The sequence below is a fragment of the Gymnoscopelus braueri genome (assembly GCF_963280865.1).
Source record: "Gymnoscopelus braueri genome assembly, chromosome: 10".
In the NCBI taxonomy this organism is placed as follows: Eukaryota; Metazoa; Chordata; class Actinopteri; order Myctophiformes; family Myctophidae; genus Gymnoscopelus; species Gymnoscopelus braueri.
The window spans coordinates 12,976,622-12,993,856 of NC_137611.1; the positions used below are offsets into that span (position 1 = coordinate 12,976,622).

General features: G+C 42.1%; 1 protein-coding gene across 2 annotated transcripts in view; it reads left to right on the forward strand.

Annotated features, from left to right (window-relative positions):
* The first annotated feature begins 1,652 nt into the window (after window positions 1–1,652).
* Window positions 1,653–17,235, forward strand: part of piezo2b (piezo-type mechanosensitive ion channel component 2b) — a 143,091-nt gene continuing 127,508 nt past the window's right edge. For both annotated transcript variants that reach the window (XM_080439410.1, XM_080439411.1), the window contains exon 1: window positions 1,653–2,651. In XM_080439410.1, coding sequence (XP_080295536.1) covers window positions 2,588–2,651 — 64 coding nt within the window. In that variant the 5' untranslated portion in view covers window positions 1,653–2,587. The remainder of the gene's footprint in view (window positions 2,652–17,235) is intronic.

Sequence of the window (17,235 nt, forward strand, 5' to 3'; positions counted from 1 at the left end):
ATTCTCTTATGGACCATGTTGTTCACCAGTGTTACTAGTTATTTTGTTTGTATGTAGCCTTGGCAACCAAGGGTTCCCAAGAATGGTGGCCCATACTGCAGCTCCTATTTCTGTAGTGTGTGTATAGGTCAGGAGCCTATCTGCTGTTTCCTTAGCATGAGGCAGCTTGATGTACAAGTACACCCCCCTGGACATGATGCTAGTAGTGGATGTCACTTACCCCCAATCCAGCCCTTGATGCTGAGTGCCAAACAGGGTGCACAGGGAGGCATTGGGTACCAGTATTATGGTCTTTAGTCTCAGGGCAGACACTCTAACCACAAGGCCACTGAGCTGGTCTTTGTGTGTATTCTGTAAGATATACGTCTTACTGGCATGCGTGTATTAGGTGTATGTGCTTGTGAGAGCCTGTGTGTGAACATTTTACTACTGTACTGTATGTATACGGTATGTACACCTTCAGCATGTAAAATAATAATCAATATTTACTTATTTATCTACTTACACTATACCAGCCTCGACAGTCTATGGTACATTGTACTGTATATTGATACAATAGCTAGTGTGCGTTGTAGATATTGTATAGTACACTGTACATTGTGCCTCCATTCTACAGCATTCTAAGTTGCTTATATTTATTTATTGAGTAAATAGTTGAAATGTTTCTAGACCACTGTTGCTTCAGTGTAAAACATAGGCAATACAATAATTATGATATTGAGGTATACAGTACAATCCTCAGTGTTCATTTATTTGTAACTATGAGAGTGTACAAATGTTGGGTCCAATTGGTTGAACAGTACACTCTCAGAGTTCAATTAATTGAGGATTTTACTGTGTAAAAGCAAATCTTGATTCCCTGGAGTGTTGTGCCGCTTTGACACCAATAGGCGTCACTGTATCACTCCCATAAGAAGCTGCAGGTCTGACCTGACCTGAATGGAGACGTGTTGTAGTACTAGTGAAAAGTGACTCAGTGACTACACAAAACCAGTTGTTCAGCCTACTTGGCTGTTAATAACGGTGACAGCCAAGTCCTCTTGTCCTCATCTTAAGAAGAGGGGGGGGGGGAATTGTTTGCATCAAATGACACAAAGTAAGTATTCATTTAAATGATAAATGAACTGCATTTCTCCAAAGTGTCTTTGGATTGTGGTGAGTTTGATCTATCAAGCTTTCTTCCCCCATGATTATCCATTTTGTATAACTTAATTCTACTTGATTAAATTTTTTGTCTGTTATTGACAATATTATTTCATATTATTTATTATGTATTTATTTACGTATTTATTAATTCATTATTATTATTATTATTATTATTATTATTATTATTTTGTCCAATTGTATTTTTATGTTATAGCCTATTCAGTTAAAAAAATAACAACACCAGAACATTAAAAATAAAAAGCTTTTTCCCTGCGTCCAGCATTGCAATTAGAAATTACCAAAGGGGCTGGACCACTCGGACCAACAATTGGAGGCGCGTGATTGGCTGTTTCTACACGTCAATCAACCAGGGCGGTCCTCTACAGTTGTGTGTTGGCCAGAAGTCAGAAAGTCACATTTCATCGATGCGTCAAAGAGCAGCCGGAGCACCGGAGGGAGAGAGACACCGACACACACAGAGAGAGAGAGAGAGAGAGAGAGAGTGTGTGTGAGAGAGAGAGAGAGAGAGAGCCTGCTGTTGTCCTGTTGTTACACTACAAGGTAATAATATAGTGTCAGAAGACCACCTCACTTCAGTTTTGGGGGGTCTTTGTTTACGAATCTCCTTCTGTTGGAAAAGGTGGACTAGAGAAGTTGCCAGCTGCTTTTTCCTTAATTTTTTAAATCCCTGTTCTGTTCCTAACAGACACAGCTGATCTACTCCCACACCTGATCCACTTAACGCTGTGCACTTGTAGCCTGTACTCCGTCAACATGCCGTGAATATGTCATCATATGTTTGATCTTTTATACGGAATTAATTAAGAACTTCTTAAGAGATAATGTTGTTTGTGACAGTGCAAACCGGTAAGGCAAATAATGGCGTGGGAGAACGTGGTACGCGCACAGTTTGTCAGAGTGGAATAGTTTCCATGATAATAATGACAATGAAGGCGTCGGGAGGAGGACATCTGGACTGATGTGGTGGCCGTGTGGAAGACACCTGTTTGATGCCAACTGCTGGGATCATCTGACAGAGGAGCGCAGGACAGTGGGACACACAGCAGGACTGGACACTAGTCCCCTCATCCTTGACTGTGGACTAGGACAGGAGGACAGTCCCCTCATCCTTTTACCGTGGACCAGGACAGGACAGTCCCCTTATCCTTGACTGTGGACCAGGACAGGACAGTCCTCGCATCCTTTACCCTGGACCAGGACAGGACAGTCCCCTCATCCTAGACCGTGGACCAGGACAGGAGGACAGTCCCCTCATCCTTTACCGTGGACCAGGACAGGACAGTCCTCGAATCCTTGACCTTGACCGTGGACCAGGACAGGACAGGACAGTCCCCTCAGTCCCCTCATCCTTGACCGTGGACCAGGACAGAGCAGTCCCCTTCATCCTTCCACCTGGGTTCGGTCCAGCTGTCCTAAAGCGATGGCTTCTGAGGTGATGTGTGGACTGATCTTCAGATTACTTCTTCCAGTATGTCTCGCTGCAGGTGAGTTTTGGGATCCACAATTTGATGCTTTGAAAATGTAAGGAACCCATTGTGAAGAATAAAGCTGAATATGTACCCCGTTGAGTAACTCTATGGTTGAGATATAGGACTAATTTTGGAAATATATTATGCTCTAAGCAAGTAATTTAGACTGCAAACAGTGCAGTAGTTCATTATATATTGCTGTGATAAATTGCCTATAATGAACTGCCACTTGAACATAGTATTAATATTCTTTTATTCGATTTTATTAAAGGAAAATGCAGTGCAAGACAAAGCACCATTAAAGCTTAAATGTCAAGAGTCAAAGAATCTCGTAATTGCACTTGGCATAGATGTATTAATTAATGTATGCAAATTGATCGACTGGCCAGTAAAACATTTTATGATATAAAAGACATCTTTCTTCTTTCATCTTTCAATAAGTATTCAAAAACAAAACAAAATGATAGCTTAACTTATAAATTGCATGTGCTAAAGCCTGTTGTAAAGTTTACAACATGTTAATATGCATGCAGTAGTATCTATTACAGCTTATTCAACTCATTTTAAAGTCTGTTCTATTTTATTAGACAATTTGTTGAATTGCAGAAGTGGCTGACAAAAGTAAACATACTACACTGTATTAATTTAGTGTGTCACCTGATCATATTATATTCTATATTATATATTATAGTTATTTGTTATTTGATAACTTATTTTGTTAAAATAAGTGTTAAATAGCTCTATATTCCCATAGTAATCATTGCTATAGTGTGTTTGTTCAGTAACAGGGGTCTCCCTGTCTCTTCAGCTCTTTAGTAAACAGAAAATGCATTTTCAGTTCAGGATAACAATTTTTGGCGAAGGCTCCCCCAGACTATAAAACATTTTAACTACTTGAACCCCAATTGTCCATTGGGGTTCAAGTGGTTAAAATGTTTTGTGGCAATATGATGTGTCTTCTGCATTTCTTTAATACCAGCAAGTGGACCCTTTGGCTTCAGTTAGATAGTGAACTAACCCAGCAGCTGCTGAACTGTTGAATGGACTTTTAAGTCTACTATTTCATTCAGTTTTCATTTATATTTGTTCATAGCACCTTGCAAATTAAATGTTAGGTGAATGTTCCTTAAATGTCCTCCAAGCATTTTTACTCCTTGGTTATATGGCTTGAACATTTGATACATTTTGACTTGAGTGTTGCACACATCAGAATCAGAAGTGATAATTTAACTGAATTGACACTTACAGGTCCAGTTTGGCCATCTCAGAGTTAAAGGGATACTTCACTTTCAAATAAAATAAACATTAAAAAAAAATATTTAAAAAAAATGAAAGAAGTTATGGCAAAATAAAGGCCCCCTCACGCATTAGAGTGTCCTACTAATGTGTGAGGGGGCCTTTATTTTGCCATAACTTCTTTCATTTTTTTTAAATATTTTTTTTTAATGTTTATTTTATTTGAAAGTGAAGTATCCCTTTAAATTAATTTGACTGTGCAGTGTGCAGCCTGGATTAGCCACTTTGACAGTGAAAGTGAAGCGGTCTCTGCAGTGCTGATCTCACTACTTTAGTAAGAAATAAAAATCAAATCATGAGAATCCTGAGTCTGACCCGGGATCCACGTTAGGAACAGCGTGTCTCCAGTGTGTGAATCTCGGAAATTCATGTGGCCACAGGCTGGCCACATGAGGTCATATGAAGCCACGTGAGTCATAGACTCCATATGAGTCCATGTAGCATGCCATGTACTATCTATGGTGTATGATTTTAAAATCCGGGCAAGATCCCAGCGCGATCCGAGCCCCATTCACTTCCATTATGAAATGACAACGTGTTTACTAGTCCAAAAACACACCATTGTGGAAGGTTAGGGATTTTTATTTGAAAATAATGATTGCAGGATGGGGAGAGGGGACGTATAGGTTCCGGGGAGGGTCGGTGACCCTGGAGTCTTTCGGGAGGAGGACGTTTGCATCGTCAGCACGGTTATCGTGGACGGTGACCCCCTGCAGGAACCTGAGAAGAGAGAGAGAGAGAGAGAGAGAGAGAGAGAGAGAGAGAGAGAGAGAGAGAGAGAGAGAGAGAGAGAGAGAGAGAGAGAGAGAGAGAGAGAGAGAGAGAGAGAGAGAGAGAGAGAGAGGAAACAGCTGTGGAGGTGAAAGGGGTGGTGCTGGGATGCGAAAAGCATAGAGGCTGTTTGGGCATGGTATGAACAGTGCCAGGTAGATTGGTGTGTAGGGCGGAGTAAAGGTGTGTATCTCCGTCTCCTGAACATCTGTTATCCCAACTCCATACAAAATGCTGGATGTACTTAGTTAGCCTACTGGCTGGCACCATAACACCAGAAAATTTGATGGATTCTGGTGAACTAAGACAGTGGTTCTCAAATTGGGGTCTGGGCCCCTGGGCTCCTTTAGGGGGTTCCAGGGGGTCCCCAGCACAATCAGTTAATATACCTTCAAAATCAGTTCAACCACTATTGTAGGTCTGCTATTTTCAAAAACATATTGGAAAAAAATTGACAAATTTGGAATATTTTTTAACACACATTTTTCATGGGTGTCTCTGGCACGAAATATTTTCCGATGGGGGGGTCCACGGCCAAACACACATTAATTTGGTGGCGTCCTTGACATGAAACAGTTTGAGAACCACACTGACCCTAAGAGTCGTGTCACACCTCGATCGCAATCTCGATCATCTCAGAGAGGTTTACCGTGGGTATAAAGCTGTCATTCGGCGGTGAACCACAATTGAAAAGGATTAGCGTACAACCACTAATGAGCTTTCACCGTGGCGGTGTGGTGTCTATATACGACCAGCGTGAGACAGTGGGCTGACTTATGTGGAGACGAGAGCAGAGTACTTTGAAAAGCTAACAGCATCCAGGGTGCTTTCTAAAGATAAGCCCCATAATGCATCGCTTGAAAGTCAGACTCCTCCTTTACATTTCCAAAAGGCAATTGTTGTGAGGCCACGCGTCGTCTCCATTAATTCGTGGAAAAGTCGTTTTAAACGGTATGAATTAATAATGCGGGTTGTGAGGGTGGGGGGAGGGGGGTGAAGGAGGGAATGGCCTTCCTGTTATCGTAAACATACCTTTAATATTTTATGTTTTTTCAAAGTGCAAATGAGCACAAGTCATTCATTGGAAGAGTGAGCAGGAGGAGCCGACGGGACGAGGGAGGGAGTCGGAGGGAGAAGGAGAATGATGCACAGTCAGATCATCAGTGTTTATTCATCCATTTGTATCACTGAGAGTGTATATGTAACCAAATGGAACATTATTTATGGGTCCATTGGGTTACATTTGTGCACTCTGTGAGTTTAATTAAAGGTGATTTAAGTGATATATTTTTTTGTAAAAAGAAGGAAAAAGAAAAAAGTTCTTGTTAAAAATGTTAAAGCTCTATATTCCCATAGTGTTCATTGCTACAGTCTAGAGTCAGAGAGTTTTTGTTCAGTAACAGGAGTCTCCCCATCTCTCCAGCTCTTTAGTAATCAGAACAAAACATTTTCAGGTTGGGATACCAATTTTAATCCAATCAGGAAGGAGAGAACCCCACAAAGTCTTATCATCTTCAGTTTGATAGTTTTCCAGTTTCAATTTAGAGCTGGAGAGAGACGCTGAATAAACACTTCGTTTATAGCAATGATTATTATCAGAATAGAGCTAATTAACACTACATTTAACTAGAGAACATCACTTCCTCCACCTTTAATGCTGAGGATTTTACTGTGTATGAGGGAGTCACAGGCCGACAGAGTTTGATAATATCATCCTCGTTCAGCCTGTGACTCCCTCATCCATATCGCTGCTATCGGGCAGAAACCTCTTATCTCCATATTCTAACTTTGTGTGTGTTTTTCTGTTGTAAATTAACGCCCTACTTGATCACACAAAAGCATCAAAAAAATTGCTGTTTTTCCTGAAAAGTAACAGTTTTGGAACATATGAGGTTTCCACCGGACAGAGACGATATCATATGTTCAGGCCAGGGTGAGTGAGTCAGAGTCACAGCAAGAAGGAGGATGATACGTTCTGGTTAGGATGTTCACATTCACATTTGGACTACCGGGATGTACACTACTGAACCATAACAGATGCCTGTTAACACATTCATTGCCAGGTATCAATTAATTAATTCACTACCAGCGGTTTTTAACCTGACTCCGGCAGCTGGAAGAAGCTTGCTTCACACATTTGTTTCGCATCCTACTTCCATCTGGGACCTCGGTAGCCGAACCGCTGCAAGACGGGCGTGCTGACTCCAACCAATCATATTGACGCGTCTACATGAAGTATAGTAGCTGCGCCAGCAGTAGTTATTTTGTATACTATTCAACCATGATGAATCGTGAAAGAACTACAACGCAATAAGCGCTTCTCGATGGCGTCACATCCGGTCTCACCAAGATCCCGCCCCTAGCAGCCGCTGATTGGTTCACACCCGCCGTGGTGCGGTGTAGCTCCAATCTCTGAGCGATCCCATATGGAGGCTGTATTGTGAACCTGTGATCGTCCATTCTGACTGTAGTTATCGGCAGTTGAATATAGCTTGTTTTCACCAAAAACACAATCTGGGAAAATAAATCTGATAACATTGTAGTGGACGGGGTGAAAATGTTTTAGATGACGTCATTTCCGGGTGGATCTATTACTAGTTTAAAAAATAAATCTCATTGTTATCTCTATGTACAGTATGCTGTTTTTCACATTTACCGCTGCTGCTGATGCCATGCACACCTCATATTTGCGTACTCGGCCCTGATTGGTGCTCCACAACTTCGGAAATCCAATCACAACCGAGCGGGGCCAGCTTTTTTTAGTTTTGTTATACTGCCAGATTCGTCTGGTTTCCAGGCTATCTGTGTGCGTGCGTGTGTGTGTGTGCGTGTCTGCATGTGTGTGAGTGCGTATAATTCTTTATGTATGTTCAGGAACAGACTGCAGTTGTAATGGTCAACAGGAAGCGTTGAAGTCTCTCCCTCATAAACTCCACTATCTATAGACTGATATTCCTGTCACCAGCATCCATGGATGGTGGTCAAGTGATTTCTGGTGTAACATGCAACAATGTACAATGCTGACTGAGACAAATTTTAGATGTTTGACTGTGTGCCGTGCTGTAGCCTACAGTTATGTGCATATGGCTTCAGTTACATGTTGAGGTTGTGAATTTTTATATCAGTGGAATGGGCTCTGGTTGGTATGCCACAGCAGTGGGTGTGGGTGGGCCACATCCCTTAATATATTTACTTTATTGAGACAGATGGAAAGCCCAGGGGACACAGTATATAGGGTAGATATACAGGAATGGGAGAGAGAGAGTTGATCCCAGGCCAAGAGGGGCGTATTGTGCAGTTAACAGCTTGAGACAGGGGGGTTTTGGGGGCTGTTAACTACTGTTTCATTCATCACAGTCCGCAATTGTAAAATTTTAATACATTTTGCATCATTATGTCAGTCATTGATCACATCCTCTTTCAATCGGAGTGTCGCTAATTACGATGAATTTCCATCGTTATATGATCTCACTAAATAGTCTGCAGCAGTACAGTAGATTAGGACTGGGTGCAATAACCGCAATACCGCCATACCGCGGTTGTGTAATGCATACCGCATTTTAAATGTATTTTTAGTGGGAGAAAACGCCATACTGCCGTACCATCGGTAAACGCCGAACGGTGATTTATTACCGCGATAACTGAAAATCCATCCCGCCCCAGCCGTACAGTAGATCCTTTTTCATCTCGGTAACAGATCATTTATATGGCCGTGTCGCTAGCTGAAACCGGCCGGTTGTTTCCTGCAAGCGACAAGGCTGCACGACAAAGTAGAGAATGGCCCTTAGCGATAAAATATAAAACTTGACTTGACTTGACATCACGAAACTTTGATAAAAAAAATTAAAATTGATATTATTTTTCTACAGCAAAAGCTTATTCAAGCCATTATTCTTGTTTAGTGGGTAAAAGGCATAAATACATTGGTCAATTGTATAGTTTTTCTGACAGGGGTGGACTGGCCATTTGGCGTACCGGGCAAATATTTTCGCTCTCGTTTTAGGGTCGCGTGGCCCAATTATTAGTTAAGTTAATGTTTGGGCTGAGATGCTTTCCAGCAGGGGTCTCAGTGCGGCTGCAGAGTTCATGTGCAGGGCTGGGCTGAAACAGTGAAACGCTCCCCCCCCCCCCCCCCGTTGACAAAACGGCCCGGGGGGTGGTGGGCCGGTCCGAACCAAAATGCCAGGGCTGAATTTTGGTCCCAGTCCGGACCTGTTTTCTGATACCGATACTAATTTTGGAAAAGCTGCCGATACTGCCAAAATTGCTGGTATCGGCGAGTATGCCAGACTATGCCATTCTGATACCATGTAATTTATCACATGATATGTCATTTACAGTAATCAATTATTTTATATTTTGAATGCGTAAGTTGATGTTGCACTAACGTTTATACACTTACTGTACTATTTATATTATTATTTCGCTAACTTGTAGCTGCACTTCAACAATTATTATTGGAATTTATTATTATTATTGGAATTTTCTGTTCAGTAGAGCTGGAGAGACATGGGGACATTCTATAGCAATGAGGACAGAATATAGAGCTACTGTATTTAACACTTATTTTAACCAAGTAAAATCACTTACCCTACCAATAAACACAATCCCTTCAACTATAAGACTGTTTACCCCAGGATGAAGGCCTTCTGAAGCCTGAGTTATTATTATTCCTAGATCGTTTTTTATTTCAAGGACCGCTTTAACTCCAACACCATGACTGAGAGTGTACAAATGGAAGTAACCCTGATAGTCCCTGGACCCCACTTTGAGAACCTCTTTTTAAAATGACACACTGGCATCGGATAGGTACTCGGTATTGACCGATATGCAAGTTAAGGGTATCGGAATCGCATCGGGAAAGAAAAAATGGTATTGGTACATCATTAGTAAATCTGGCAATTAGTAGATCAATTTGTTATTTGCTTAGAATATCTTTTCAGTCCATTCTTTTTCTTAGCCGTTGTTGTCCGATACTGCTGAATGAATACAAGCCCTCGTATATTGTAATATAGGCTGTATTATTATGTGTCTTAGTGCTACAATGCTGGTGTGTCTATCGCTCTCTTATGTACTGTAGTGTGTTTTTAGTCAAAGAGTTGTTTTGTGACGTTACATCTTCTGTGTCTGTTTGACCATCTGACAACACCTCTATTGAAAAACTGGCCTGTTGAGATCATGTGTACACAGTCCCTCTAGCACACACACACACACACACACCCACACACCCACACACACACCCACACACCCACACACACACACACACACACACACACACACACACACACACACACACACACACACACACACACACACACACACATATGCACGCACACACACACGTGTCGGGTGGAAACCTCTTACTGTATGTTCCAAAACTGTTACTTTTCAGGATTCAAATTAAAAATGTAGCAAAAGTAGCATATCTAGAAGCTCAAAACGCGTTGCTTCGCGCCGCGTTTCGAGCTTGTGGATCTGATACTTTTGTGTAAAAAGTTCAAATATGGAGATTAGAGGTTTCTGCCCGTCAGCAACGATATGCTATACTCACAACACGTGCACTGCACATTATGCACCCACAGACATGTTTACACACACACACACGCACACGCACGCACGCACACACACATGCACACACATGCACATTCACACATACATTAGTCTCTCAACTCTCCCAACTCCTCCACATTCTTCGAAAGGCAGAAGCATTTGAAAATTGTGGGAGCCAACAAATCTGTCTGGAGAGACAGTACATAACATGTGTACAACCAACCACATACACACAGCTATAGCAGAGGTTCCCAAACTGGGGGTCCCCAAATTATTTTGGGGGGGTCCCCAGATGATTAGCCTAATGTGCAACATTGTTTCCCCACTCAATAGTAAACAAACCAACATACAGTATACGTGTATATGCACATCTCTAAAGTTACAATTTAATGACTTTTAAGACCTCTTTGGTCAAATTCTCAAATATTACGCAAGAAAGAGGCAAACGTTGTGAAAATAGCCGATCTACAAGCTGTGTGAGCTTGTTGCTCGGCTATTTTCACAATATGTATCTGTGGAACCGAGTCCAAATATAATGCCTACAAGTGCTTGTCGTGGCGGGGGGGTCCACAGTTCAAATATGATTATTTTGGGCCTGAAAAGTTTGGGAACCCTATAGCTATAGCATGGGTGATCATACAGCTGGAGGACCCCCTGTTTACTCAGTGTCCCCGTTTTAACAATGAAGAGTTTCTTTCCAAAGTGAAATGTCCCCCATTAACCACCTAAAAGCCCTATACGGTATACTTGGTCTTACGATGAATAGCGAAAATAGCAGATCTACAAGCTCACAACTTGTGAGCTTGTTGGTCTGCTATTTTTTCTGTTTCTGAAACATTTTTGTTAAACTTAAAAAGTGAAGAAAACATGGTTAACTAAGTGGTTTAACCAAAACGATAACACTTTTTTAGACTACTGCTGCGTTCACACTGGCAGATCCAAAAGATAGCTTGTATCTTTGTATCTGAAGTTGAAACCAGCTCAACATTTTTGTAGCTTTGTATCTGTTTGTAGCTTTTGTAGCAGCTACAAAAGATGGATGTATCTTTGCACCTTCATGTCGCTGGCTTCCATTGGAAATGAATGATAGCCCATCTTTGTAGCTGCCAGTGTGAACACAGATATGAAATAATGACTTTCAAGCAGCGTTTTTGTGTGTGTTGTTGTTGATAAAGAACTGTACAAATACACTGTGTGTGTGTGTGTGTGTGTGTGTGTGTGTGTGTGTGTGTGTGTGTGTGTGTGTGTGTGTGTGTGTGTGTGTGTGTGTGTGTGTGTGTGTGGGGGTGTGTGTGTGTGTGTGTGTCAGTGTGTGTCAGTGTGTGTGTGTGTGTGTGTGTGTGTGTGTGTGTGTGTGTGTGTCAGTGTGTGTGTGTGTCAGTGTGAGAGTGTATGAATGGGGAAGGACGGCAGGCTGCAGCAGTTTATCCAGCAGATTAAAGCCTACTGCTGAGGCACACAAGAGGTGGCAATTGACGTGCAGATGCTTGGCCTGAGGGCACATCATCAGCTCTGAAGCACCACCTAACCTCTAGTGTGTAGTAGTGTGTAGCGCTGTTTGTGGCTTAGTTTCACGTCACTGAATCCACGGACAGATAGGGTTAGGGACAGACAGACAGACAGACAGACAGACAGACAGACAGACAGACAGACCAGCCTGATCTCCAGAGAATACCGTAACATTGCACGGAACAGTGCACTTCATTCCGTGGATAGTCGCCTCGGAACTCCCAAATTGCGTGCATATGTACGGCGAGTCCCACGGTGGGCGTAACCAGTCGCAACACGGAAAAACCCGGAAGCAGAGCAGTCCGCACAATAAAATTTACGATTCTGTGCCTATCGGTACATAACTCAAACGGCGCTGAGTAGGCACAGGCGAATGTCCCACCGTTCAGGACGGCAACTCGGTCGCCTTAGCTCCCTCGGTGGTCCTTCACGGGGGGACAATTCGCCTGTGACTGCGCGCCTCCGAAATGGTTTTGTCACAAGGCAGCGCCGTACCATATGCACGCAATTCGGGAGTTCCGAGGCGGCTATCCACGGAATGAAGTGCACTCGTTCCGTGCAATGTTACGGTAATCTCTGGAGATCGGGTTGGACAGACAGACAGACAGACAGACAGACAGACGGGTGGCTGGATGGATGGATGGATGGACGGTCAGAGAGATGAATGGACGGACAGACAGACAGACAGACATATATAGACAGACAGACAGGCCTTCATTTGATCCTGTGGTGACATTCAGGTGTCATCGCAAAGCAAACATCCTGATCTTTTCACAAGAATCTGTCCAGTTATACAGTATGTCAGTTCTATTGTCCATGCAGCTGTTGTAATGTACACCATCTCTACACCTACTGGTGTGTGTACACATCAACCATGATACTGTACATTAGGGCTGTCCTCCACGACAGACATTCTTAGTTGACTGTGACAGTGAGAGGGAATTTAACGACTAATTGATTAGTTCATTTAATTAACAAATGTGTAATTGTGTTTGCCACGTACAATCATGCAGAGACCAGCCGCTCTCCAGGGTTGTTGTGAGGTTGAGAACATTCTAATGTTGATTTCACAGCTACTGGCTACTGGCCTACCTATTGACTAGAAATAAAGGATCGATTCATTTCTAGAGTATACAAGAGATGTGCTCATTCTTTTTCACAAAATAATCCATTCAGCATGAGAAAAAAATAGCATAAAAACGACTTATCAACTATCAAAGTCTTGGGCAATTATTTAAGACCAAATTTACCAATTCATTTATTATTCAACTATGAAGGGACAGGCCTGTACATCAATGTTAATGTGTGTGTGTGTGTGTGTGTGTGTGGTGTGTGGTGTGTGGTGTGTGGTGTGTGGTGTGTGGTGTGTGGTGTGTGTGTGTGTGTGTGTACGTGTGACTGTGTACGTGACTGTGTACGTGTGTATGCTCCTCAATTTTCTGAATCTGTTAACAGTGTTGACTTGACAAAAAAAAGTCTAGACACACACACCATCCCTACAGTACAGTGAAAGAAGAGGATTTTTCAGGAATTAATAAATGTCTTTCGAGCAGTGATCACGCAGGGTTTAAATTCCTCCCGCTATCTCTCCGTGCCGGGTTGGGCCAGGCACCGGCTCCTTTTATCTCCTCTCATGACATTTATCTTTTCTGGACCCACTCTCTGAATCGGCTCGACTTATTTTCAATACCAGATTTAAGGGCGGTTGGCTCTCTCTCCCTTTGCACTGGGGCTTTTGTGTGTTTGTAATAATAATAGGTTTTCGCAAAAGAAAAAGGACAAAGACGTGATTCACGAGGGCACGGGGGGATTCTGCTGTAATGTGATGTCTCCAAAACAAAGGCAGTTTATTTTCATTCCTCGTGTAAAAATCCTCCGATGGTGAGTCATCCAGGGAGGCCAAATGGTCAGACTGGGCTGCAGTTTAGTGTCTAGATGTTAGACAATGCAGACCCAAAAGTGCTCTCTCTTGTGCTTTGAAACACAAAGCAGATGAATAATGGGTGTGCACGGTAGAAGTCCTCAGTTAATCTAGCTCTTGAGAGTTACAAATGGATAAATGAACACAGATTTGACTGTGAACTTCACACTGGCTGTAAAGGTCGAATACCTTTGTCTTATTTACGCAGTTTTTTTAGCCACCTAAATAAAGGGGGGATATAATACATTGGAGCAGACCACCCACTCTAGGTCATGCTTTTTTTATTTCAGAATGAGTATAGGAACAGGAATTCTTGAAAAGACAATGCTCCAAACATAATGAACTTTTTTTTTAAAATGTTTTAATCTCATCTTGCAAGTGATTATGTGACATGAGGCTGTCTAGCATTTCAAGTAGCCTACCCCTCAAATACTTCAAATTATGTAGACCCATAGTCAACCATACTGTATCTATACAGTACATAATACTTGGCTGAAACGTGTTTTCATGTTTTTAACGTTGTCCAAGCCACGAAGTATTAAACGTTTTTTTTAATCTATTACCCTCTTGAGTGCCTCGGATGTCTTTCGATAACTTTGAACCGTACTGTGATCTGCTCATGTCTCCAGGATCACAAGTTGTTCACAAGTTCCTTCTGCCTAATAGCCGTTGTTTGTGCTATTCAGTGGTCTACGTGTGGTTAGGGGAGAACTGTTGAAAAGTTGGCGCAGGGCTCGGGTTCCATGCAGCTAAGGAACGGGGAGGTAGCCAAGTCATATGTCAATGAATAGGTCTATTGAACTCCGCGAAGATAAATAAAAGCAAATTTTTTTTCAGCAGTTATGTGTAATTTTTTCTGTAGTTGAAGACTACTAAGGGTAGGTACTGTATCTCGGACGGACGTGGCCGGTCTCACGGTCCTGAAACGGGAGCGCAGCAGCAGCGCGCACGGCGAACCAGGTTGTAAACTCCATGCTTGTTGATTTAACCTCGGTGAGAGATCTGTGGTGTCAGACCTGTGTGTCCGCGTCTGTATGAAGTTACTGTGCGCTCGCCTCCCTGCCAGTGTTGCCAGAGTTTGCGAGAGAAATAAGCAACCAGGACGTCTATGAAAACAAGCCCAAAAGAAGCGACTACTATTATTGGCCACATGAGCACTTTAAACCTGTATGCAATGCATTGGCTATTTGAAAATAGCAGATCTACAAGCTCACAACGCGTCGCAAACTAATCTTGAAAATAAAGCCAAACATTTTGAACATTTTAGCAACACAAATCTGGTAGGGGGGTCCCTGGCACAAAATATTTTTAAATGGGGGGGATCCGTGGACAAATTAATTTAGGGGTCCTTCACATGGAAATGTCTGAGAACCACTGGTTTAAACAACATTATAGGAAACATGCCCAAATAAGCAACTACACTAGAAACAAGCCCAAAAACCCACAACCCGCAAAAACAAGCCCAAAGTCACCTATAATAGGCAGACATGGCAACACTGCTCACCTCCCTGCCCTCTGCCTCCTAAGCTAAAAATATTGAAAGGAAACGTTGAAGTTACTGTAAGAGGTGATCACATGCTCACTGCATACCGGAGGTAGTTTATGAACATCAGGTTATATTGGATGAGTGGACAGTAAATTAGCCTCCATATTTTGGATGTTGGTGGTGCAAATCTTTCTTTTTATTAACTAGTGCCTTATATGTGTCTCCTGAGATCGTATATATCCTGTTTCCTCTCTCGGTACCTCTCTCTTAACCACTTAAGCCCTGTTTAATTCTTTTTTTTTTAAATAGAAGATCTACACGCTCACAAAGCGGTGCAATATTGTGCTAGTAGTCTTGTAGATCTGCAATTTTCTCTATTTTTGAAAGATTTGTTATTCTTTTTCGCCTGTTCAGGACAACAGTTTGAAAGTGGTTAAATGATAATTCCAGGCAAGGCAAGTTTATTTGTATTGTACATTTCAACAACAAGGCAATTCGCAATTCAATGTGCTTTACACACATAAGACAGGTATATTGTCATGGCATTATAATAATATACTTGGTGGTCTAAGATTCTCAAGGTTATCACTGCTGTTCACTGTTACTCAGCTGAATTCCTGACACTGTAACGTAGTGTACATGTGTAATATGCAGGCACCAGATGGTTGGAAGCATTTAACTGGTAATAACACTCATCTTGGCTGGTAGTCAATCAGACTGAGATAGTGTATAAGTGTTCACAAATCAATAATCAATTAAAGGTTTTGTTAGTCCTGATGTGTGCACTTGATATTTGGCACCAGAGTCATGTGAAAAGGCCCTGAGAGAGGTATGGATCAGGTATTAGGCCTAGTGGACACACTTTAGGATCTATAGTCCGGACAATACAGTTTCCTATTAAAGCCCGCTGACCGATGCCAGATTTTTGGGTCTGAAGACGATCCTGATTTTCGATTGAGTCGTAGCCCACCGATTGCCAATGTTTTGAACGATATTTTGTCAAAAAAGTACAACATTTTCTTAAAGTTTCGATATGAGATCATTTATGTACAATAAGTCATAGAATAAAATGTTATTTACATATATAAAAACAGACACCCAAAATTGGGACACGTCAGCTGGCGAGATCGATATCATAAGAAAAGTCAAATAATAGCAGTGGGGCTCTATTTCCTGTAGCCTACAATGGTTCCTAAAAACCAGCAGCAGGAATTCAAACAACTCACGAACTGGCTGAAAACAGCAGGTTCGGCTTCTTCTCTCGTCATTGCGACTCGTCAACGTGTAAAGCCAGCAGCAATGAAAACATGAAAAGACCCAGAGTATTTTCCTCAATAAAACAACAACTTAATTCACAAAATGGGTGTGTGTAAAAGTCCACATTAGCTGCTGCTGCACCTGGTAAAGCCAGAGCAATGAGCCGTTACCACAGAGTTTAGACTTATATTATACACAAGCTTGCCCGCCGTTGCCAAGGTTATTGCGCTAACAACGTGCTGCGAAGTGACACGTCTATCAGCGAGTAGCACTGCCACGATTGTGACATTTTAAATGACGATTAATTGTCACACAAATTATTGCGATTAACGATTTAATTTTGTTTTTGTTGTTAAACATTGAAACACATGAATAGAAATTACATTTATGTTTGGCCTTTTAGGATTTGAAGTTGCACAGGTGCAGATATGACAGATAACTTAAATAAACAAAGAAATAACTGATATATTAATTACTTTATACTTAAAAATAGTGGTTATAGCAGATCTACTCACAACACGTCGACACGTCAACATAAGCCATTATGTAATAATCGTGACAGGCCTATCAGCGCGTTCAGGTTTCGGTACCCAGCATTGACCGGGTTCTTGTATGGGTGAAATAGGCTCTCTCTCTCCCTCTCTCTACCCCCCCCCCCCACTCTACCTCCCTCCCTCCTTCCCACTGTCCCTCTGTCTATCTCTCTCGCTGATTGAGCGAGCGCTGGTCTGACGTCACACATAAAACTCACTCTCAGACAACTTGAATTTCTACGGTGATGCCCGTCGGGGACGCATGCCCCTCCTCCG